Here is a 23,626-nt window from a genome sequence, read left to right on the forward strand (position 1 = left end):
TCTACCTCCACTTCACTGATACTACGCTCGAGTTCCCCCAATACTCTCCTAGCCTCTGAGGATGAGAGAGCTGTATACTGTTACCAGAAAAGCAGAATTTGGACTTTTTTCACATCCGACCATTGACTCAAAGACTCATACTCCTCTCTTCGCTGCCCCCACCGTTCCCAAAAAGTCTGGAAACCTGAGCAAAAAAAACGTGGCATCTTGTAAGAGCTTTACATTAAACTTCCAATAGGATACCTGCCGAGGCCCTGGTGAAATAGACAGCCAAGCCATGGTTATGTGGCGATCCATAAAACCCACCAGGAGAATGGTAGCGCCCAACAGCCTATTGCTCTGATTCCTGGACATGTAAAACAGCTCTAGTCAGGCTGCACTCACCCTAGCCCCAAAGACCTTCACCCATGTATACTGTCATGTGTTGGGATGTTTAGTTCTCCAAACATCCACTAGGTCAAACTGCAACCTCTAAAGATTCTGACCCTTTTTTCAATTTTCACCTAATATGACATACCCAGATCTAACTGCCTGTAGCTCAGGACCTGAAGCAAGGATATGCATATTATTGATACCATTTGAAAGGAAACACTTTGACGTTTGTGGAAATGTGAAATTAATGTAGGAGAATATGACACATTAGATCTGGTAAAAGATAATACAAAGAAAAACATTCGTTTTTTTTGTACCATCATCTTTGAAATGCAAGAGAAAGGCCATAATGTGTTATTCCAGACCAGGTGCAATGTAGACTTTGGCCACTAGATGGCAGCAGTGTATGTGCAAAGTTTTAGACTGATCTAATGAACCATTGCATATCTGTTCAAAATGTTGTATCAAGACTGCCCAAATGCGCCTAAATGATTTATTAATACATTTTGAAGTTCATAATTGTGCACTCTCCTCAAACAATAGCATGGTATTATTTCACTGTAATAGCTACTGTAAATTGGAGTGCAGTTAGATTAACAAGAATTTAAGCTTTCTGCCCACATCAGATATGTCTATGTTCTAAGATTTTTTTGTTTGTTTCTTACAACCTCATGCTACTCACATTAGCCTACGTTAGCTCAACAGTCCCACAAGGAGGACACCGATCCTGTAGATGTTTTTAATGATGTCTCTAAACACCACACTGAGCCTGAATGAGACTCCTCCCCATTTCTATCTTTCCTAAAAATCCATCATACAGTTCCAGTCCATGCCTACCACCAGCGTCTCCTCAGGCGCTACCTGTGAGATTTCCTGTCTAAGACACCCCACCTCCATCCCTGTGTTAGGTGCATACACATTTATAAGGACAAAACCCATTGTTAATGTCTGCTTTTACTACAAGCAGTCTACCCCTACACACCTCCTTTTTATGGAGCAAATTCTTTCCACCATACCAGGTTTTTTTGGTTTTACATATTTTTTATTTTTTATTTTAGCTTTATTTTACTAGGCAAGTCAGTTAAGAACAAATTCTTATTTTCAATAACAGCCTAGGAACAGTGGGTTAACTGCCTGTTCAAGGGCAGAACGACAGATTTTTACCTTGTCAGCTCGGGGATTTGAACTTGCAACCTTTCGGTTACTAGTCCAATGCTCTAACCACTAGGCTACCCTGCAGCCCCACACACTATTCACCCCACACACTCCTCTTTCCTGCATCTCTGGCACCATTTATATTAAGTGAGCCTACCCGAAGAGTCTCCATAAGTGGGAGAAAGGCCCGCAATGAAAGAGACCAATAACAAAGCTCAAAAAGCCCCAGTGCCAGAAAAAAACTATTAATCTAAACAGCATCTGAAGGTCGACCCTTACGCACGGTTGTGACCCACTTCCTCAACTTGAAACGTTTCCTTGGTAAGAGGATACCATGCCCCTCATTTTTCATTGCGTGTTGTTCTGACCTTACAAACTTTCAAAATGCTTCAAGATTAACCTTTTTCCCTTCAGTCTCATTCAGGAACCTTGACAGTTCCCTCATCGTGTACTTTGACACCTCTGCCTGACAGGCTGTCAGCTCTGGACCCATTGAGGAAGAGTCTGAAAAGAAAGCCTCCTCATTGTCCTATTCCTCAGACTCACCTTCCACCTCCTCATCTGCATCTCCCATTCTGACCACCTGCCCTTTCTCTCTAGTCGGGACCTCCCCCCAGCACCAGGCAAAGCTTCCTCAGTGCCTTTGACCACACCAGCCTCTCCCCTTCCACCTCCTTTCTTCTCCCCCTTTTTCCTCTTCCGCCTGATACCCTCCTCCACCACCCCTAGTTGCTTTCCCTTCCCCACTATACTCTCCTCATCCACTAGCATAACCTGACTAGACCCAGCATCATCTACACCACCATCCATTACATGACTAGACCCAGCCTCATCTACACCACCATCTATAGCCTGACTAGACCCAGAATCATCTACACCACCCTCCCTAGCATAACTAGGCCCAGACTCATCTACACCACAATCTATAGCATGAGTAGACCCAGCCTCATCTACACCGCCATCCATAACCTGACTAGGACCAGCCTCATCTACACCACCATCCATAGCCTGACTAGACCCAGCCTCATCTACACCACAATCTATAGCCTGACTAGACCCAGCCTCATCTACACCACCATCCATAGCATGACTAGACCCAGCCTCATCTACACCACAATCTATAGCATGAGTAGGCCCAGCCTCTGCTGCCTGCATCTCATTCCCCCCTGCACGTTGACCTTGATTTCCCCCACTGGCGCTTGTGCCCTCACCTTGTCTACAGCCTTTATGTGCCTTTATGCCCAAAATCCCCACACTTAAAACACTGGCAAATCCACACACACTGTGCTAGGAAACCCCACGTAGAGCTCCTCCCCATGCCCCACTTTAAAAATGCACATTTAACTGTTGCTCATTGTTATTCAGAAACATGAATACTCGCCTCCGGAATGAAACAACATGCTCAATGGCATCTGCCTGAAAACCTGCCGACAGTACACAAAAACCGCTATCAAACTTACAAAACCGACTCAGCTCTTTCCGGATTTGATCAGCCATAATAAATGGAGGCAGATTTGCAACTACCACCCTAGTCGAAAGAGGAGAAATTGGCACTACCTATCAAATTTAATATTTTCACGAACACAACCACATCTTTATTCATTCTGGATGCGGAATGTATGAATTCAGCTCCTGCCTGTTCGCAGACCGCGAGCTGAACCTCCTCCACCATATCAGGACACACCTGAATCCACGACGTAACGACAGTGTTTCCTCCGCGCTAGGCTGCGAAGCCATCACGCATACCACACCATTCAAATCCCCAGGAAACTAAAACTCTGTCCTCTTCCTGTTCCCTAACTTTGAAAAAAAAAAAACTGTGGGTACCGCTAAACTAACAGTGCGTTGAACTTACACCATAGAAAATAACAATTTTAAGAGAAGACTAAGGAAAGAATCAAGAAAATAAGTAAGGACAGAGCCCTCCACACAGCCTCTCAACTACAAACCACTCCCAGCATGCACTGAAAGAGAGAGAGAGAGAGAGAGCAAAAGAAAGAGAGATGGAGAGACAGACATGAGACAGAGTGATAGTACAGATATGGGCTACATTAATTGAGGCAACTTAAAAGAAACGATAAACCTGCATACTGCTCTTGCTAGTATCACTGTTTTTTATTTAAGCTTATGTGTTGGCCTCTTGGATTTCTTCAGAACTTTTGACGAATGCCATGAGGCCGATGGGTAACAGTCAATAAAAAAAAGAGTGATACTAGCAAGAGCAGTGTACGGGTTTCTCTTTTATTTTAAGTTACGTCGTTGTTACCATGCTCTTACAACCAGATAGCTCAAATATGCAAGTGCCTTTTTGAAATTTGAACTTCATTAAGTGGGGTAAATCAGAGATATACAATACAGTAGTAATATACAGTATATGGGTATAGGGGGGGATGTAATACAGTACCCAGTATAACACGTCGGTCCAGCCCTGGGTAGTGATGCACTGGTAGACAGTGAGCATAGCGAAGCCCAGGTTGTCAAAGTGTGTGATGCCGTTGTTGGGTCCGGCCCAACCTGCCCTACAGTCTGTCCCGTTGATGGTGCAGCGCCGCCCGTTCCCGGCTTGGGCACAAGGAGATGGCTTCTCATTCTCCACCGTGGCTATGATATCTGAAGGACAATTGGGGAAAATATATAGGCAGGGTGAGTGTGTGTGCTTGTGCATGTATATGCATAAATGTGTGTTCTGTTCCTTACTTGTGCCTGTGTAGTAGCAGGTTTTGTGCATCTTGCACTTGAAGAGCTCCAGTCCCACGATGGCATAGATAGTGACCATGAAGAATACCAGCAGGGAGATATGGAACAGAGGTAACATGGACTTCAGGATGGAATTCATCACCACCTGCAGGCCTGGAGGGTGACCACACATTATAAACGTCATAGGCCTTGTAGTCGACCAATGTTAAGTTAACTTAATCAGACTGCAAACTCACTGGAATTATTCAAATCAAGAATTTGACACTAGCATTGTCGCTGAAGGAAAGTGTTTTCGGAATGTGGTTGTGGTGAGCACTAGGCTCCTCTCACCACCAATGTGCTCTCTGCTTCCTGTAACGGACACAACGTGCTCTCTGCTTCCTGTAACGGACACAACGTGCTCTGTGCTTCCTGTAACGGACACAATGTGCTCTCTGCTTCCTGTAACGGACACAACGTGCTCTCTGCTTCCTGTAACGGACACAATGTGCTCTCTGCTTCCTGTAACGGACACAACGTGCTCTCTGCTTCCTGTAACGGACGCAACGTGCTCTCTGCTTCCTGTAACGGACACAATGTGCTCTCTGCTTCCTGTAACGGACGCAACGTGCTCTCTGCTTCCTGTAACGGACGCAACGTGCTCTCTGCTTCCTGTAACAGACGCAACGTGCTCTCTGCTTCCTGTAACGGACACAATGTGCTCTCTGCTTCCTGTAACGGACACAACGTGCTCTCTGCTTCCTGTAACGGGGGCAACGTGCTCTCTGCTTCCTGTAACGGACACAACGTGTTCTCTGCTTCCTGTAACAGACGCAACGTGCTCTCTGCTTCCTGTAACGGACACAATGTGCTCTCTGCTTCCTGTAACGGACACAACGTGCTCTCTGCTTCCTGTAACGGACGCAACGTGCTCTCTGCTTCCGGTAATGGGGGCAACGTGCTCTCTGCTTCCTGTAACGGGGGCAACGTGCTCTCTGCTTCCTGTAACAGACGCAACGTGCTCTCTGCTTCCTGTAACGGACACAACGTGCTCTCTGCTTCCTGTAACGGACGCAACGTGCTCTCTGCTTCCTGAAATGGGGGCAATGTGCTTTCTGCTTCCTGTAACAGGGGCAACGTGCTCTCTGCTTCCTGTAACAGGGGCAACGTGCTCTCTGCTACCTGTAACGGGGGCAACGGGCTCTCTGCTTCCTGTAACGGGGGCAACGTGCTCTCTGCTTCCTGTAACGGGGGCAACGGGCTCTCTGCTTCCTGTAACGGGGGCAACGGGGCTCTCTGCTTCCTGTAACGGGGGCAACGGGCTCTCTGCTTCCCGTGACAATAGGGCGATCATTGTTTTGAATGCGCCTGAATTCTCCGCAAATAATTTAGTCCTTAATCCTCGTAATTTCCCAGTAATTTAGAATGTTAGTGTTTGCTTATATCAACCATTTCTGTTAATTCATTAAATGTATTAGGCTAGGGCTATCGCGTTAATTTACCGTTCTCATACTTAGAATTTAGACATATTGTTTGCAGAGTTTACAAACTAGGCTACACTAGTGAGAAAAAAGTTTTGGTTATTTTGTACATTTCTCTGATGTCTTTTGTTTGGATCGCTCCATGTTTGTCTGGTTTCTCCGTCACGCCAAGGCACCAAATACTGAGATAGAACGCAACAAATACGTGGTGTCACATGACTCCTCAGAGTCAGTATCCTATGCCTACTGTGAGTTGAGATAAAAGTGTTCAGTTTAGGAACTGTGATGTTATATCATAATTAAGTATAATTTTGACTCGTTTTTTTATGTAATGATTGATATGAAAATTGCCCTAAATGAACCCGTTTCTTGGTAATTGCCCATTTGGTTGGGCCCAGTGCATACAATAGGCCTTGTGTTTGAGGTCCTTAAAGGCAGATTCATTTTGGTTTCTCAAGGGGAGGCTGTCTTGCCCTATATACCTGTGTCCATTCAGGACTGGTTAAGCCAGATTCAGAGGCTATTTATTTTGACTGTTGCCATTGTATCTATATTGTAAAACTATGATTACTTTTTGTTTGAATATGTTGTATTATATGGATCACCAAGACTTGTAAATAAATCTATACTTTAACCTGCCTTGCCTTCTGCTGATTTCCTGCCCTTATGACTGCTACAAGGTCTCTATTTTACAGTGATCCTTACTCGGGACTCCAGAGACCAGCCTGAGGGGCCGGAGCACCCTGAACGCCCTGAGGGCCTTCATATCGAAGCCTCCTCCCTTCTCCCTGGTTGAGCCTCCACACCACTGATATAGGTGATGGAGTCACCGATGACTGCGAACAGCCTGGAGAGGGAGAGAATGGGGGGAGGATAGGGAGAGGGGGAGAAGAGAGGGGAGAGGAGAGACAGAGGGAGAGGGAAGAAGTTCAAAGATGAGGAGCACAAAGGGAGATAAACAACATCATATGGGTTCACAGAAAGAAAGGTTAGAGCATGGCAGTACATTTCCATCTCCATATCTGTTGTCCCTACTTACCCAACAGACACACAGACAAAGTCCAGTATGTTCCAACAGTTCCGTAGATATGCATTCTCGTGAAATAGAAATCCATAGGCTACTATCTTTAGAAAGCACTCTATGGAGAAGACGATGAGGAAGATATACTCCAGACTTTCCTGTAAAACATCAATGACGGCTTGTTAGGGTATCATGAAGTACTAGCTACACTTCCCATATTTCTATGTGTAATGGACTACAATTCATTGATTCCGCTTGGTAGCAAATGCTCCAAACATGCTATAACTGATAACAACCATTTCTAGTATATTCTTTTTACACTACACAGGGAATATTGAGTAATTTTGTAGTATTTACAAGAGTTAATCTGACTAAGTCATTGATCCTGCTTGGTAAAAATCCCCCAGTATAGCTCCCTGATCTGTGTATTTGTGTCTCTCCTCTCCCATTACAGGCCAGTCATACAGGGAATGGCCCCGCTGACTAACAACTGAACACTTCAGAGCTAAGGTCCCTAAAATGGCACCTACTCACTCACCGCCCTGTCTGATTTGATTAACCCTTCACATCCCTCACATAATACTCAGACAGCACCCAGGTCTCCCTCCAGACAGAGCTTCATCATCTCCGTGGGACTTGTAGTTTAGAGATAATGGTTATTAGTATACACAATTATCTGCCTTCATTTTTTAAAATCTACAAAGCAGTATATCAATTAATCAGGCTACTTATTTATATTTTACGGTCTGTTACATAGGGGCTCTTGACTTACAAAACATCTCATTTGTATATACTTTTGTGCCTGTATCATAACTTGGCAAATGAACTTAAAGTTGAACTTGAAACGGGATCTTGAGCATGGGCAAGCGATAAATACGCCTGTGATGACAGATACACCAGCAAGTGGCCATGGGTAACATGTTCTATTTGAGGTATGATTTCTTAATAGGGCCTGACTATTCATCCCACCAGGGTAAGGGCATGTGTAAACAGTTTCACAGCGTAAAAACAATACCTTTAATAACGCTTCAAAGTGCTGTACTGTATGTAGCACAGTGAACCTAAATTACACTGGGGTTAGATTCTGTCAAGTCATGAACATTCCTATAGGGGCATTTATAGAATGTGTCTTTGGGTTTCACATACTAACACACGCGCACACACACACACACACACACACACACACACACACACACACACACACACACACACACACACACACACACACACACACACACACACACACACACACACACACACACACACACACACACACACACACACACACACACACACACACACACACACACACACACACACACACACACACACACACACACACACACACACACACACACACATACACACACACACACACACACACACACACACACACACACACATATTGATTACATGATGCGGCTCAACAGTGGCGTCACACATTCCTCTGGTGCCCCACTGAGTCCATGTGGTGTGGTAGGTGGACGGAAGAGGGGCGGTCTATATATATAGCCTTTACACACCCATCTGAGGGGAAGGGACCAGGAGGGGGAGAGGGAGCACCTGTCCCTCTCAGTCAACTGGGTCGAGGACATTATGCTGCAGGGACAGGGCCAGTCTCTCTATGGGTCTGTGCTTTACAGGTAAAAAAAGCTTTTGTAACCTGATGGCCACTGCTCTGGTGTGAACAGAGTCCCTCTGTCTCTGACTTCACAATGTGGCCCAGGTTAAGATCCGTAGAACAGACATCATGACTAGAAGGAACAAATTATGTTTTTTAAGCCAAGAGGCAATTTTGGAATCGGTTGCATCAAGCTCACAGCTATACATTTTTACTCTACTGTAGCCTAAGCTGCAATTGCAAACATGTCAAGTTTGAATCTGGATCACTGCTATTTCAGCAACTCTATGAAACTCTCTTTCCTCTCTATCTATCCTATCCAAAAAATACATCAAAAACATATGAGAGGAGTGGGACAGCCCCACTTCTTAAGAAGAAGAAGAAGAATAAATGTTGCCATGCTACTGTACAGCTGTAGCTTATCAAAAGAGAAGACGCAGCACAGCATCAGTCTGTATTTCCTTCATGATACTGTTCTTATGCCTACACTCTAGTGGATGTCTGTGTGCTAAAAAAAATGACCAGCCTTTATTAGGGATGCAAAAAATATCCTCTTGGAGATGGCCTTTGATGGGTAGACAACTTAGCTCTAGTACAATCTGACCCAGCATTTCACAGCCTATAATAACTGAGACCACTATAATTATCCATAACGGTATTCCAACTAGTACACCACAGTATAACAACACTACAACAGCACTTGTAAATCTTGCACTGATGTTACATTAAAAAAAACATATTTTTCTTTTCAGTACACACAAGATTTGAAAAGTGCACATTCAGCCATGGCGAAAGGTGAACTGTATCTTAGATCATTCAAAAAGCCAGACCCCAAATAGCACAAGTCATTACAGTTACAGAACACCCCATCCCTTCCACCTACAGGCAGATGAAACTGAGCCTGGATCTGTGTCTCTGTAACTGTAAGTGACGGATGACTGAGATACTGCAGGCATCAGGTCAGTGGTTCCACCCCAGCCAAAGCATATGGCAGCTGCTTCTCATGTGGCTGATTAAGAAAACTGTACACCCCCTCACTACATGATTCTCAGTAATAGGGTGTAGTGGGCCGAAAAGTATCCCTGTTCATTCCTGTCCTCACCCTGCTTCAACACGGCTGGATTCATACACCAAGCAACAGGTCACTATCATCCCAGAGGACATGGACATAGTACAGTATATTGATGCATCATCAGGTTTCTCTGACACACAAATATACTCATATTGTACAGCAGTCCACACTCACACATGTCCACTGATGATGACATACAGAGATGATAGGGTGCAGGGCTTCTTCACGTCTGTTTTGACAACCTCTATATTTATCTCCCGACTGGGTCACTCAGAAATAGACATCTCGGTCTCCCCATTTCTTAAATGGGCATTTTGTGGTTGAATTCATTATATTTTTCAGACAAAACTCAAAATGAGTAGAACTATCATAGTTGGATAGCAGTTAGTTCCAGTCTGGCATCAGGCCCACAACATTTCAATCCTTTGCTGCTAGATCAAATTGCACTGAAACTGGATTACACCAAACATCCAGGCCTTCGTGCCTGTTATAAGTCATGAGAAGTGGAGCCAAGATGGCCACACTAGGCTCCAGATCCCAGTCTGATTGATTTATGAACTGTGCTTCTACAACAGAACGGTAACCAATTTGCAGTAGGGCCACGAAATAACCAGCTCATTCACCTCCATGATCGAGGTATGAATGCGGTGCTCACTACACTTTCAGACATACATGTTCTGTGTATTCATGTCAGACAGGGAGGCTTCCTGTGAAAACCCTGCTTCCCAACCTCAATTCATTCAACCACAACTAGTAGAATAAGATGCTCTGCATCATATGAGATGTGAGAAGGGTACTGGGTCCATACGTGTCCATACTCACCAGGTTACTGTTGGTGTTGTTGCTGTCCTCCTCAGGCATGGGAAGAAACACAGCCAGGGCCACACAGTTGGCAAAGATGGTCAGCAGGATAATGATCTCGAAAGGTCTGAAGGGAAACACTTAGGAAAGGTTAAACTTATACTGTTTACACAGTGGATTACAGAGATGCAAGTACTAGTGGAAAAATTACCCAATTTTCATACTTGAGTAAAAGTAAAGATACCTTAATAGAAAATTACTCAAGTAAAAGTGAAAGTCACCCAGTAAAATCTTACTTGAGCAAAATTCAAAAAGTATTTGGTTTTAAATGTACTTAAGTATTAAAAATAAATGTAATTGCTAAAATTATTTCAAATTCCTTATATCAAGCAAAACCTTGTTTTTTAAATTTACGGATAGCCAGGGGCACACTCCAATACTCATACATAATTTACAAACAAAGTATTTGTGTTTAGTGAGTCCGCCAGATCAGATGCAGTAGGGATGACCAGAGATTTTATTTTTAAGTGTGTGAATTAGACCATTTTCCTATCCTGCTAAGCATGTTAATGAGTACTTTTGGGTGTCAGGGAAAATATATGGAGTAGAAAGTACATTCTTTTCTTTAGGAATGTAGTGGAGTAAAAGTAGAAGTTGTCAAAAAAATAAATAGTAAAGTAAAGTACAGATACCCCCAAAAAAGACTTAAGCAGTACTTTCAAGTATTTTTACTTAACTAAGTACTTTACACCACTGGATGCATGATGTATAGTATTAATATCATTTCAAAAGACAGTGAGATGCTCACAGAGTATCTAAACGGTGTGTGGGGTATGCTCATTTATTTTCAAACACACAAGGAACACACTGATATTACCTAACCAAGCAGTATGGATGGATATGGATAGCTATTCCACTGTTCGAGGCCTTCAGGTAGCACACATGCATCTCGATGAGATCTTACAACCCCACCCAACTATCAGATGACTGATCTAAATAGCCTTAAGGTGTACAGTATGGTTTAACAGGCCTCATGTTACAGTGAACTCGTGCTCTAGCTAGTTTTGTGTCAGTTGTTTGTCCAGGGCTACAACAACAATGTCTGCTGTTCAGGGGTATTGGAGGAGCTGAGAAACACTGGATAACTATTAACAGCGTAACCATCTGAATCATAAAAATGTGAGTCATCAATAAAGTGAGTATGCTGTATGTGCATGTTAGTGCCACCCAACCCCTCAATAGGGACGTCCCCACATCTAAAACACTGGAAGACGTTTGAGGCCAACACAATGGGTCAGTTACAAGAAAATCTGACCTATTTACATTGCCACCTGTGGTAAAGATCAATCAATCAATCAAATGTATTTATAAAGCCCTTTTTACATCAGCAGATGTCACAACGTGCTGTACAGAAACCCAGCCTTAAACCCCAAACAGCAAGCAATGCAGATGTAGAAGCATGGTGGCTAGGAAAAACTCCCTAGAAAGGCAGGAACCTAGGAAGAAACCTAGAAAGGAACCAGGCTCTGAGGGGTAGCCAGGCCTCTTCTGGCTGTACCGGGTGAAGATGGTGGAGAGTTCAAATATCTGTCTCCCTTCAGTACAGCACATTCAAATGGTCAATCTTGTGTAGTATTACACTCCTGGATGTGTAATAAATACAAAGCCATAATCAGGGTACTATCATGGATGATATACCACAACTACATTATCATCACCATTCCATTCTTGTGGGCCGGCTAAGGAATATTGGTGTCTCTGAGGGATCTTTGGCCTGGTTTGCTAACTACCTCTCTCAAAGAGTGCAGTGTATATAGTCAGAAAATCTGCTGTCTCAGCCATTGCCTGTCACCAAGGTAGTACCCCAAGGCTCAATCCTTTGCCCCACACTCTTCTCAATTTACATCAACAACATAACTCAGGCAGTATGAAGCTCTCTCATCCATTTATATGCAGATGATACAGTCTTATACTCAGCTGGCCACTACCCGGATTTTGCGTTCAATGCTCTACAACAAAGCTTTCTTAGTGTCCAACAAGCTTTCTCTACCCTTAACCTTGTTCTGAACACCTCCAAAACAAAGGCCATGTGGTTTGGTAAGAAGAATGCCCCTCTCCCCACATGTGTGATCACTACCTCTGAGGGTTTAGAGCTTGAAGTAGTCATCACATACAAGTACTTGGGAGTATGGCTGGATGGTTCACTGCCCTTCTTTCAACACATAACAAAGCTGCAGGCTAAAGTTAAATCTAGACTTGGTTTCCTCTATCGTAATTGCTCCTCTTTCACCCCAGCTGCCAAACTAACCCTGATTCAGATGACCATCCTACCCATGCTAGATTAATTTATATAATTTATAGATCGGCAGGAAAGGGTGTTCTCGAGCGGCTAGATGTTCTTTACCATTCGGCCATCAGATTTGCCACCAATGCTTCTTATAGGACACATCACTGCACTCTATGCTCCTCTGTAAACTGGTCATCTCTGTGTACCCGGCACAAGACCCACTGGTTGATGCTTACTTATAAAACCCTCTTAGGCCTCACTACCCCCTATCTGAGATATCTACTGCAGCCCTCATCCTCCACGTACAACACCCATTCTGCCAGTCACATTCTGTTAAAGGTCCCCTAAGCACACACAGCCCTGGGTCACTCCTCTTTTCAGTTCGCTGCAGCTAGAGACTGGAACGAGCTGCAACAAACACTCAAACTGGACAGTTTTATCTCAATCTCTTCATTCAAAGACTCAATCATGGACACTCTTACTGACAGTTGTGGCTGCTTTATGTGCTGTATTGTTGTCTCTACCTACTTGACCTTTGTGCTGTTGTCTGTGTCCAATAATGTTTGTACCATGTTTTGTGCTGCTACCACTTTGTGTTGCTACCATGTTGTTGTTAGGTTGTGTTGCTACCATGTTGTTGTCATGTTGTGTTACTACCATACTGTGTTGTCATGTGTTGCTGCTTTGCTACGCTGTTGTCTTAAGTCTCTCTTTATGTAGTGTTGTGTTGTCTCTCTTGTTGTGATGTGTGTTTAGTCATATATTTATTTTGTATTTAAAAAATGTTTTTAAATCCCAGGCCCCCGTCCCCGCAGGAGGCCTTTTGCCTTTTGGTAGGCCGTCATTGTAAATAAGAATTTATTCTTAACTGACTTGCCTAGTTAAATAAAGGTTAAATAAATCAAATAAATACAAATCATGCTGTGCCCTCTCAGAATGCAGTACCCAGTCCCGCCACCAGTCTGTATCTGAGGCAGCGTTCTCACAGCTTAGCATGTCTGTTTTTAGGCTGTGACGAGGGAGGACAGGTGTCCGTACAACCCCAGGAATATCATTACGCCGCCACTTTAACAAGCTCATATTTTACATGTCCAAAAATGTCCATCAACGGCTTTATCCAGACCACCATGTGGAAAACACTACTGGGTTATCCAGACCACCATGTGGAAAACACAACTGGGTTATCCAGACCACCATGTGGAAAACACTACTGGGTTATCCAGACCACCATGTGGAAAACACTACTGGGTTATCCAGACCACCATGTGGAAAACACTACTGGGTTATCCAGACCACCATGTGGAAAACACTACTGGGTTATCCAGACCACCATGTGGAAAACACTACTGGGTTATCCAGACCACCATGTGGAAAACACTACTGGGTTATCCAGACCACCATGTGGAAAACACTACTGGGTTATCCAGACCACCATGTGGAAAACACTACTGGGTTATCCAGACCACCATGTGGAAAACACTACTGGGTTATCCAGACCACCATGTGGAAAACACTACTGGGTTATCCAGACCACCATGTGGAAAACACTACTGGGTTATCCAGACCACCATGTGGAAAACACGACTGGGTTATCCAGACCACCATGTGGAAAACACTACTGGGTTATCCAGACCACCATGTGGAAAACACGACTGGGTTATCCAGACCACCATGTGGAAAACACTACTGGGTTATCCAGACCACCATGTGGAAAACACTACTGGGTTGAAGTGGCCATCAATACAAGACCAAACTAAAGGTGCATTATCAGTGTCATCAACAGTCATTTACTATCCTGCAAGTCCAAAGACAGGCTTCACTATCTGGCCATGTAAGAAACAATAGAAGTGCAGTGCTTTCAAACCATGAATGCCTAAGAGCATGACCCTGCTTCATGGTTAAAACCTTTTGATACCTAGTCTGTTTGTGCTGTGTTGACAAGACAGCACAAACAGATCTGGGACCAGGCTACTTCATATCTACATGACTCTGAGCATGGCTATCAAGTGACAACCCATCCCATTTTCCCACACACTCTTGACCCCTGACCCCTGGCCCCTGACCACTAAAGGATACTTCCATTCCACGATGTTAATGGCAGCCTTGCGGAAAGGGTTCTTCAGCGTGAGGAAGAAGAGAGAGCGCGCGGGCCGAGGGTTTCCTCCAGTGGCCAGGAGCTTCTTTAGCTTCTCCTTCTGCTTTCTCTTCAGAGTTTCCTCGTCCATAATGTAGGACTGCAGGTTCGGTTCGCCACCACTGTCCCCCATCTTGACTCTACCTGGAAAGTTTGGATGAAGTGAAGTCGATCGCTAAAATGGCCTCCTCAGCCAGCCACCTACTGTACTCCCAAATGGATCTGGTCCTCCAGATATTGGCCCAAGGTGGCCCAAGTGAAGATGGTTGCCTTCGGTGCTGTATTCCACCAGGTCAGCTAGCTCAGCTAATCTAGGTCTGCTCTGACAAGGTAATCCTACTAGTTCTCTTCATAACCTGCTGGGTCTGCTCTCCTCTCTCCTCTCTGCTGTCTATATCTCCCTGTCCTCTTTCTTGGTCATACACTCTATGACTGACAGTGTCTGACTGTCTCTCTCCTGTTCCCCTCTCTCTCCGCCCCCCCCCCTCTCTCCCTTTCTGATACGACAGGACTGTGCCTCTGTGAGAGTATTGGTTGGGAGGAACAGTTGGTCAGCGGAATAATAAATATAGACAATCATTGTCATTCTGCTGTGGAGGGGTGACATGGGGGACATGGGCAAAGATATATGAGAGGGGCGAGTGGGCATGGCTGGAGGTATGGTGAATGTGTGTGTGTGTGTGTGTGTGTGTGTGTGTGTGTGTGTGTGTGTGTGTGTGTGTGTGTGTGTGTGTGTGTGTGTGTGTGTGTGTGTGTGTGTGTGTGTGTGTGTACATTTACCAAGACTGAAACGTATGGCAGGGTAAGACACGTACTATGTCGTTCTCGGCCCTACAGTAATATTGTGTCATTGGCTAAAAGGGTTGGAGGGGTGTCCTGTCATTGGTCGTAGCAGACATTGGCTTTGCTGTATGACTTTCAATGACTTTTTAGCTGCCTTGACAGACATGACTTCTACCACTGGAGTTGAGGATTCTCCTCATTGGCTGACTGAACCCTCCATGACCTCTGATGTATGTTTGGGAATCAAGCGCAGTGCTAGTTCATACATGATGAACAGAGGAAATAAATGATCCCATTCCCATGAATGTGTTTCTTCTGAGTCTGCCTTTGATATATCCATGACAGTGAAGGATGACGTGAACTGTGGTTTCTGTTGCTGGACAGTTGGGACATCAACTGTGTTGTGCTTTCCTATTTTATGAAGAGAGTGGTTAAGGTCTAGCTAGTGGTGAGAGAGTGGTTAAGGTCTAGCTAGTGGTGAGAGAGTGGTTAAGGCCTAGCTAGTGGTGAGAGAGTGGTTAAGGCCTAGCTAGTGGTGAGAGAGTGGTTAAGGTCTAGCTAGTGGTGAGAAAGTGGGTAAGGCCTAGCTAGTGGTGAGAGAGTGGGTAAGGCCTAGCTAGTAGTGAGAGAGTGGGTAAGGCCTAGCTAGTGGTGAGAGAGTAGGTAAGGCCTAGCTAGTGGTGAGAGAGTAGGTAAGGCCTAGCTAGTGGTGAGAGAGTGGGTAAGGCCTAGCTAGTGGTGAGAGCGGTTAAGGTCTAGCTAGTGGTGAGAGAGTGGTTAAGGTCTAGCTAGTGGTGAGAGAGTGGTTAAGGTCTAGCTAGTGGTGAGAGAGTGGTTAAGGCCTAGCTAGTGGTGAGAGAGTGGGTAAGGCCTAGCTAGTGGTGAGAGAGTGGTTAAGATCTAGCTAGTGGTGAGAGAGTGGTTAAGATCTAGCTAGTGGTGAGAGAGTGGTTAAGGCACACACCTGTCTATATAAGGTCCCACAGTTGACAGTGCATGTCAGAGCAAAAACCAAGCCAAGAGTTCAAAGGAATTGTCTGTAGAGCCCCGAGACAGGATTGTTCCAGAAGGACAACAATCTCTGCAGCACTCCACCAATCAGAACTTTATGGTAGAGTGGCCAGACGGAAGCCACTCCCCAGGAAAAGGCACATGACAGCCCGCTTGGAGTTTGCCAAAGGGCACCTAAAAGACTCTCAGTCAAGTATTAGCTTTGTTATTTATAAAACATTGCACATAGTTGTCATGGCGTGTTGCTTGTACCGCTGGTAAGAGCAAACATGAGATTATTGTGATATATTTACTAATGCTTTGTTGTTCCACTATTGCCCCGTCAATGCACTGGCCTTAGCCTCTACGCCCAAAACGTTGGACGTCTGGGCACTTACCTGTAGTGTGTTTTATTCAAGCATACTTTCACTGTCATCCATTAGTGGTCACTTCTCTGGTCTTTCCCCAACTACTACCAAATAGTAGGGGGATAATAGTCTTGGTTTCCTCCCAGATTGCCCCTAAAAGGATAAAGAATGCATTCTTTCGGAGAACACCATTGTGTTCATCAGAGTCTCATCTTTCCATAGAGTGGTTAGTATGTAGGCAAACCATTTTCATGAGAAGACCAATTTTCAGGATGCCTCCTGCTCTGACAAACAGCATGGTAGCTCTGACACTTTCCACCGCAGATGCGGAAGGCTGTCATAAGCGGATGTGTTGGATTGAGACACAGCCCATACAAAGAAAAGGATATCTCTAGTTTAAGGCCAGGCACCACACCCTATTAAGGATTAAAAAAAAATCTTAATCATATCAGAATCAACATTTACCAGTTGAATGTAGACATAATATAATATATATTTTGATGTAGTAACTATTTTTGGTTACGACATGATTCCATATGTGTTATTTCATAGTGTTGATGTCTTCACTATTATTCTACAATGTAGAAAATACTACAAATAAAGAAAAACCCTTGAGTAAGTAGGTGTGTTCAAACTTTTGACTGGTATTTAAAAAAAACTGGAAAATCAAGTTTTGACTGCACTGCCCCTTTAACTTCACCAATCGTAATTAATGCATATACTTAACCATCAAAACTCAACGTTTATCCCCCCCGGACAAATGTCAAATATTGACTGTGTCAAACCATGAGATCTTGTTGGAATTATTGCCAGTGAGATCTACACTACTGTTCAAAAGTTTGGGGTCAATTAGAAATGTCCTTGTTTTAGAAAGTAAAGCAAATTTTTTGTACATAAAATAAACATCAAATTGATCAGAAATACAGTGTAAACATTGTTAATGTTGTAAATGACTATTGTAGCTGGAAACGGCTGATTTTTTAGGGAATATCTACATAGGCGTACAGAGGTCCATTATCAGCAACCATCACTCCTGTGTTCCAATTGCACGTTGTGTTAGCTAATCCAAGTTCATCATTTTAAAAGGCTAATTGATCATTAGAAAACCTTTTTGCAATTATGTTAGCACAGCTGAAAACTGTTGTTCTGATTAAAGAAGCACTAAAACTGGCCTTCTTTAGACTAGTTGAGTATCTGGAGCATCAGCATTTGTGGATTACAGGCTCAAAATGGCCAGAAACAAAGAACCTTCTTCTGAAACTTGTCAGTCTATTGTTGTTCTGAGAAATGAAAGTTATTCCATGTGAGAAATTGCCAAGAAACTGAAGATCTCATACAATGCTGTGTACTACTCCCTTCATAGAACATCGCAAACTGGCTCTAACCAGAATAGAAAGAGGAGTGAGAGGCCCCGGGGCACAACTGAGCAAGGGGACAAGTATATTAGAGTGTCTAGTTTGAGAAACAGATGCCTCACAAGTCCTCAACTCGCAGCTTCATTAAATAGTACCCGCAAAACACCATTCTCAACATCAACATTGAAGAAGAAACTCTAGGATGCTGGGCATCTAGGCTGTTTCCAGCTTACATTAGTCATTTACAATATTAACAATGTCTACACTGTATTTGTGATCAATGTTATGTCATTTTAATGGACAAAAATGTGCTTTTCTTTCAAAAACAAGGACATTTCTAAGTGACCCCAAACTTTTGAACAGTAGTGTAAGTCAACAGTTGCCACTCTTATGACTCTTGCTATTTATAGTATCAGTTCATGCTCTATCATGTCTAATGCTTTGTGCAATATATGTGAAAGGCTTTGTGCTGTATATATACATGTAGAACCCAAATACAGCAACCAAACATTTGTGACAGGCCCTTAGTCCGTTGCCTGGCTACCCAGACTCATTGCTCCGGCCTAACCCCAAGCCTATGAACGTTTCGCAAACAAATTTAGTTTGAGTCATCAGTCAACTAAGTCTGAGGAATGAGCACAATTATGCCAAACTATTACAACTAATTAGACAATGAGATGAACACTATTATGAATACTGTTTAACCAAAACTATTTTTTCCTTTCAGTATCAGTTGTCCCGTTGTAGAATCTGCTTCTTTTCCAAGACTATGTGTGTCAAATGTCTTTATTTCCAGTTTTTTCACTCAATATCACACTGAAATTTCCAAAAGAAGCCATGCGCTGTAATAAAATGAACGTTTATTTTGATAACAAACCGTAATGTGTCGCTACAGTGATCAGTTTCTCATTTCGAAATATAATAAACATTGCATACTTATTCAAATCAAATCAAATGTATTCATATCGCCCTTCGTACATCAGCTGATATCTCAAAGTGCTGTACAGAAACCCAGCCTAAAACCCCAAACAGCAAGCAATGCAGGTGTAGAAGCATTATTGAATTAATTGCTCTCAGAGATTCAGGTGTTGATCTTAAAATCAGAAGTGTATTGTTTTTTTACATAATCAGATTTCCAAAGTGGTTTGGTGCAACATTTTAGTGTCACAAAACAATACACATTGCCAATACATAACACAGTATCAAGCGGAAAAGTATTACATTATTTTCTTTGTGCTGATGTTGTGGTGAGCAGTCCTTGGAGAGGGGGTACTCACACCCTTTCTACAAATGTCCATCTACAGTCCCTCTCACAAACGACACTACCCATAATCCCCTAGGTCCCAGAGCCCTCTGTCTCCCCACAGTCTACCCCCGGGGAGATACTGGAAGAGTGTGAGAGAGAGCGAGTTGACCCCCCATCTCTGTGTCCCGAGTCCTCTGTCCTACATGGAGCAGAACTGGGGCTGTGGCATGCCTGTTCCTCCTCATGCCCCTCTCTCCCTTTCCCCTGCCCCTCCACCAGACCCTGCAGGTATTTAATATGACGAATCGCTGCCCTGAGTGTCTCCACTTTACTGAGCCTCTTCTCACTGGCGCCACCTGGCAGATGGTCCCTAAGCTTGGCATAGCCCTGGTTCACACACTTTACCCTCTGACGCTCCCGCTCGTTCCTCTTCTGTAGAAACGCCGGCTCGAAGGGGCATTCATACACCCCGAAGCGCCCATGGTGGAAGGGAGATAAGTATGGGAGCAGGGTGGGGCCTCGGGGGCCCCGGAACGAGGCATCATAGAGGCCTCGGGGATCCATGGTGGTGGGGTAGAGGAGTAAGGGCACGGTGTGGGCCAGAGGGTCAGAGTGGAGGTGGTGGGAATGGGAGTGGGTGCGGTTCTCAGAGTGGCCACTAGAGGGAGAGAGTCTATATGGCAGGATGCTGCCTCTGTTAAGGTAAGTGGGCCGCTGATCTACGAATGGGTGGGAGAAGGCAGCACTCATGTTGATGGTGTAAAGGAACAGAGATAGAGATCCTCTGTGGACAAATTGATGGATTAGGAATCGAAGAGGCAAATTAGTGAATCACTTTGTTTTGTTGTTTCCTCCGCTCGTGACATCCAGTTTTCTGGGGAACTTGTTCCCCTCAAGTGGAAGGAGAAACCAGGTGAAGCTTCATCATCAAACACTCTCCTCTGCTCTCCTCTTGTAGATCTGTGGATGTGAATTAAGACAGGATGAAAGTTTAGAGCTTATTTAAATGAGACGCCTTCATCAAACAAGGGACTTTTTGAGGATAATGATGATTATTGCATGTATTTAAAGATGAAGTGAGGCTATATAAACTTCAGAGGTAAGGGATTAGGTAGCTGCACTTGAGGATCTTTTCGGTTCCTTGAGAATCTTAATTTTTTTATTGCAATGAGAGTATGCAAATTCTGGACTACTCTGGCTTTAATCTACTTTGACTTTTTTGTAAATCAAAAGTCAATTGTTCTGAGAAGCAACAATGAACGTCACATGAAAGGGTTAATATTGTGGGCGGAACTGTAATTTCCCTCAATAATCTTAAAATATCTTCTAATCCCTCTCTCCCTCCTCTTCTTCTCCTCTCTTTCTTTCATTCTCTTCTCTCCCTCTACTGCACAGATAGAGAGAAAGAGAGAGAGAGAGAAAGAGAGAGAGAGAGAGAGAGAGAGAAAGAGAGAGACACAGAGAGAGAGAGAGAGAGAGAGAGAGAGAGAGACAGACAGAGAGAGACAGAGAGAGAGAGAGAGAGAGAGAGAGAGAGAGAGAGAGAGAGAGACAGAGAGAGACAGAGAGAGAGAGAGACAGAGACAGAGAGAGAGACACATAGAGAGAGAGTCAGAGAGAGAGACACAGAGAGAGAGAGAGAGAGACAGAGAGAGAGACAGAGAGAGAGAGAGAGAGAGAAGAGGAATTCCCCTCTCTTTAAGCCAGTGTTGGGTTTCCCAAAGACAGTGGAACTTCTGCCAAAACCACTTTGGCATTTGAAAGAGAGGGTTATTGTATACAACATTGACAGTTGTATATGTCTTTTGAAGTAACAATTTTAAACACACACACAGAGACACACACAAGCACACACCACCCCCACCAGATAACGCTGTATCTTGAAGTACTGGGGAAAAAAACAATCATCAAGAGGAGGAATCATGTATGCTGAGTCTTTCTTTGCATTCAAAGTATGCTGTATCGCATTAGTGGAAACCAAGACTGTTCTCAGGGCTGGGCTGGTTTTGACGAGCAAAAGTGACTTTTCGTAGCAGGTTAGGAGAACTTACACAGCCGGTTAGGAGAATTATCGTTGCAGGTTAGGATAATTAGGTTAAGATTAGAAAAAGGGATAGGGTTAGCTAAAATGCTAAAATTGTCCCTGACGTGACTCAAACATGTCTAGCTACAACCTGGTCTGCCCTGAGAACAGTCTTGGTTTCCACTATTGCGATGCTGCTCAAGGTATTAGGACTTAGATAGAATAGATGTAATACAAGCAGAATTACAATGTCTTGTAATTCATAAGTACAATGGTATTCATATAATCTAAAACTATATTACGAATAAGAATGATCTATCTATACTCGCCATCTATATATACCTCTATCTATATACTATCTACATTCTACGTATTATCATAGAACCAAACATAAGATATCATATTAAAGCATAATGTACAATGCATCCTTTTTCAGTCCATTGAATCAAACTTACTGATATATAAGACAGAACAAATAATATATATTTACTGTAGATATTTAGGCCTACTATGGATATTTACTGTTTGGCCACACTAACACCTCTTCATCCTGCATTATTTACATGTCACATGACACAGTTCATTGCATTTATTTGCATGGACTCGTACATAATGCAAAAAGTCAAATGTGTTTCCTCCATTGCAGATGTGTTCATTCTACTCTCTCCATCTTACCTTCAGATGAACAGATGAGACTCAGGTTCCTCCACATTGAGTACCAGGCCTCCAGGTGCTCAGGGGGGAGACGGGAAAGTCCTTAGCCAGCCTGGGGTAGTCTCTCTCTGCAGTCAGGACCTCAGTGCGGTCCCTCTCAGGTATTCCGTGGTGGTGTGGTCTCTCTGTAGTTGTGTGTCACGTTGAAGGTGGATCCCAGCTCTTACCTGCTCTCACCCCTGGACGCCCCGCCCACAATGAGATGGTTGGGAAATCAACTGAGATGAAGAAAGTGTTTGTAGCATAAAGAAGTGGAATTTTATAAACACACCCATTCCCAATGTTTGATTCAAGAATGTAATGATAGTTTGACATTAATGACAAGCTTGTCAACACTGCAGTAAGTAATGTCGAGTCAGACAAATTTAGCAGACGTCCTTATCAAGAGCAACGGCACACATTCTGGTACCTTTCCAGACTGGACCCAGTGGGAATCAAACCCACTACTCTGGTGTTGCAAGCACCATGAACTACCAACTGAGCCACACAGGACTCAATGATCTCTGAGACAGAGCATCAGTGCCAGTAATTCAGCATGAAAAAAACCTCATTACACTATTGATTTGTGTTTAATTTCATATTGCTGATTGAGTCAACTGCAGTAAGCATTGTCTTGAAGAGAATTACATTGTTCTGACAACTAAGGATCATCTCCTTTTTCCTCCTGTTGTTCATTGTCTTGAAGGAAGGGACTGTTCAAACTGCCACTAAATGTCAGTTGCAGTAATAGCCAGGTTTACAGGTTCAGAGCAGAATCACAGAGCTTCATCCTGAGAATGACTGTTTGCTGTTTCCTATCCCTAATCCTCTACTTCCAACACTGATTAAACAGTCTAGTCATTTAGCTAGAACCATAGAAATCACTGAAGATATTTAATAAATAAAGGACCTCATTGGGTGGACCCCCTTTCTAGAAAGCACACTCTTCCTGTTCTCCTACAATGTGAAATATACACTGAATTTACACAGGGCATGGACTCCACAAGGCGTTGAAAGCATTCCACAGGGATGCTGGCCCATGTTGACTCCAATGCTTCCCAAAGTTGTGTCAAGTTGGCTGAATGTCCTTTGTGTGGTGGACCATTCTTGATAAACACAGGAAACTGTTGAGCCCAGCACCATTGCAGTTCTTGACACAAACCAGTGCACCTGGTACCTACTACCATACCCTGTTCAAAGGCACTTAAATATTTTGTCTTGTCCATTCACCCTCTGAATGACACACAGACACAATCCATGTCTCAATTGTCTCAAGGCTTAACAGTCCTTCTTTAACTTGTCTCCTCCCCTTCATCTACACTGATTAAAGTGGATTTAACAGGTTAAATCGATAAGGGATCATAGCTTTCACCTGGATTCACCTGGTCAGTCTATGTCATGGAAAGAGCAGGGGTTTCTTATGTTTTGTACACTCAGTGTAGATCCATTAATTAAACAGAGCAAATGCACAGACCCAGTAAATGCTATAGTACCTGATTCTGCTATTAACCATCGTCTGAATCAACATGGTTCTTTATCATCATCTGA

General features: G+C 43.6%; 1 protein-coding gene and 1 pseudogene across 1 annotated transcript; both read right to left on the reverse strand.

Annotated features, from left to right (window-relative positions):
- The window catches only part of LOC112255319, a 50,775-nt pseudogene extending 35,718 nt beyond the window's left edge, over window positions 1-15,057 (reverse strand).
- Window positions 15,058-18,959: 3,902 nt separating this feature from the next.
- Window positions 18,960-22,311, reverse strand: LOC112254895 (achaete-scute homolog 5-like). The gene is made up of 2 exons (XM_024427858.2): window positions 22,061-22,311; window positions 18,960-20,322 (listed from the first exon to the last, which is right to left on the reverse strand). Exon 2 carries the CDS (start codon window positions 20,110-20,112, stop codon window positions 19,453-19,455), a length of 660 nt encoding a protein of 219 aa, XP_024283626.1. The 5' UTR covers window positions 20,113-20,322; window positions 22,061-22,311; the 3' UTR covers window positions 18,960-19,452.
- Window positions 22,312-23,626: the final 1,315 nt, after the last annotated feature.

Source organism: Oncorhynchus tshawytscha, linkage group LG07 (genome assembly GCF_018296145.1).
Source record: "Oncorhynchus tshawytscha isolate Ot180627B linkage group LG07, Otsh_v2.0, whole genome shotgun sequence".
Taxonomy (NCBI): Eukaryota; Metazoa; Chordata; class Actinopteri; order Salmoniformes; family Salmonidae; genus Oncorhynchus; species Oncorhynchus tshawytscha.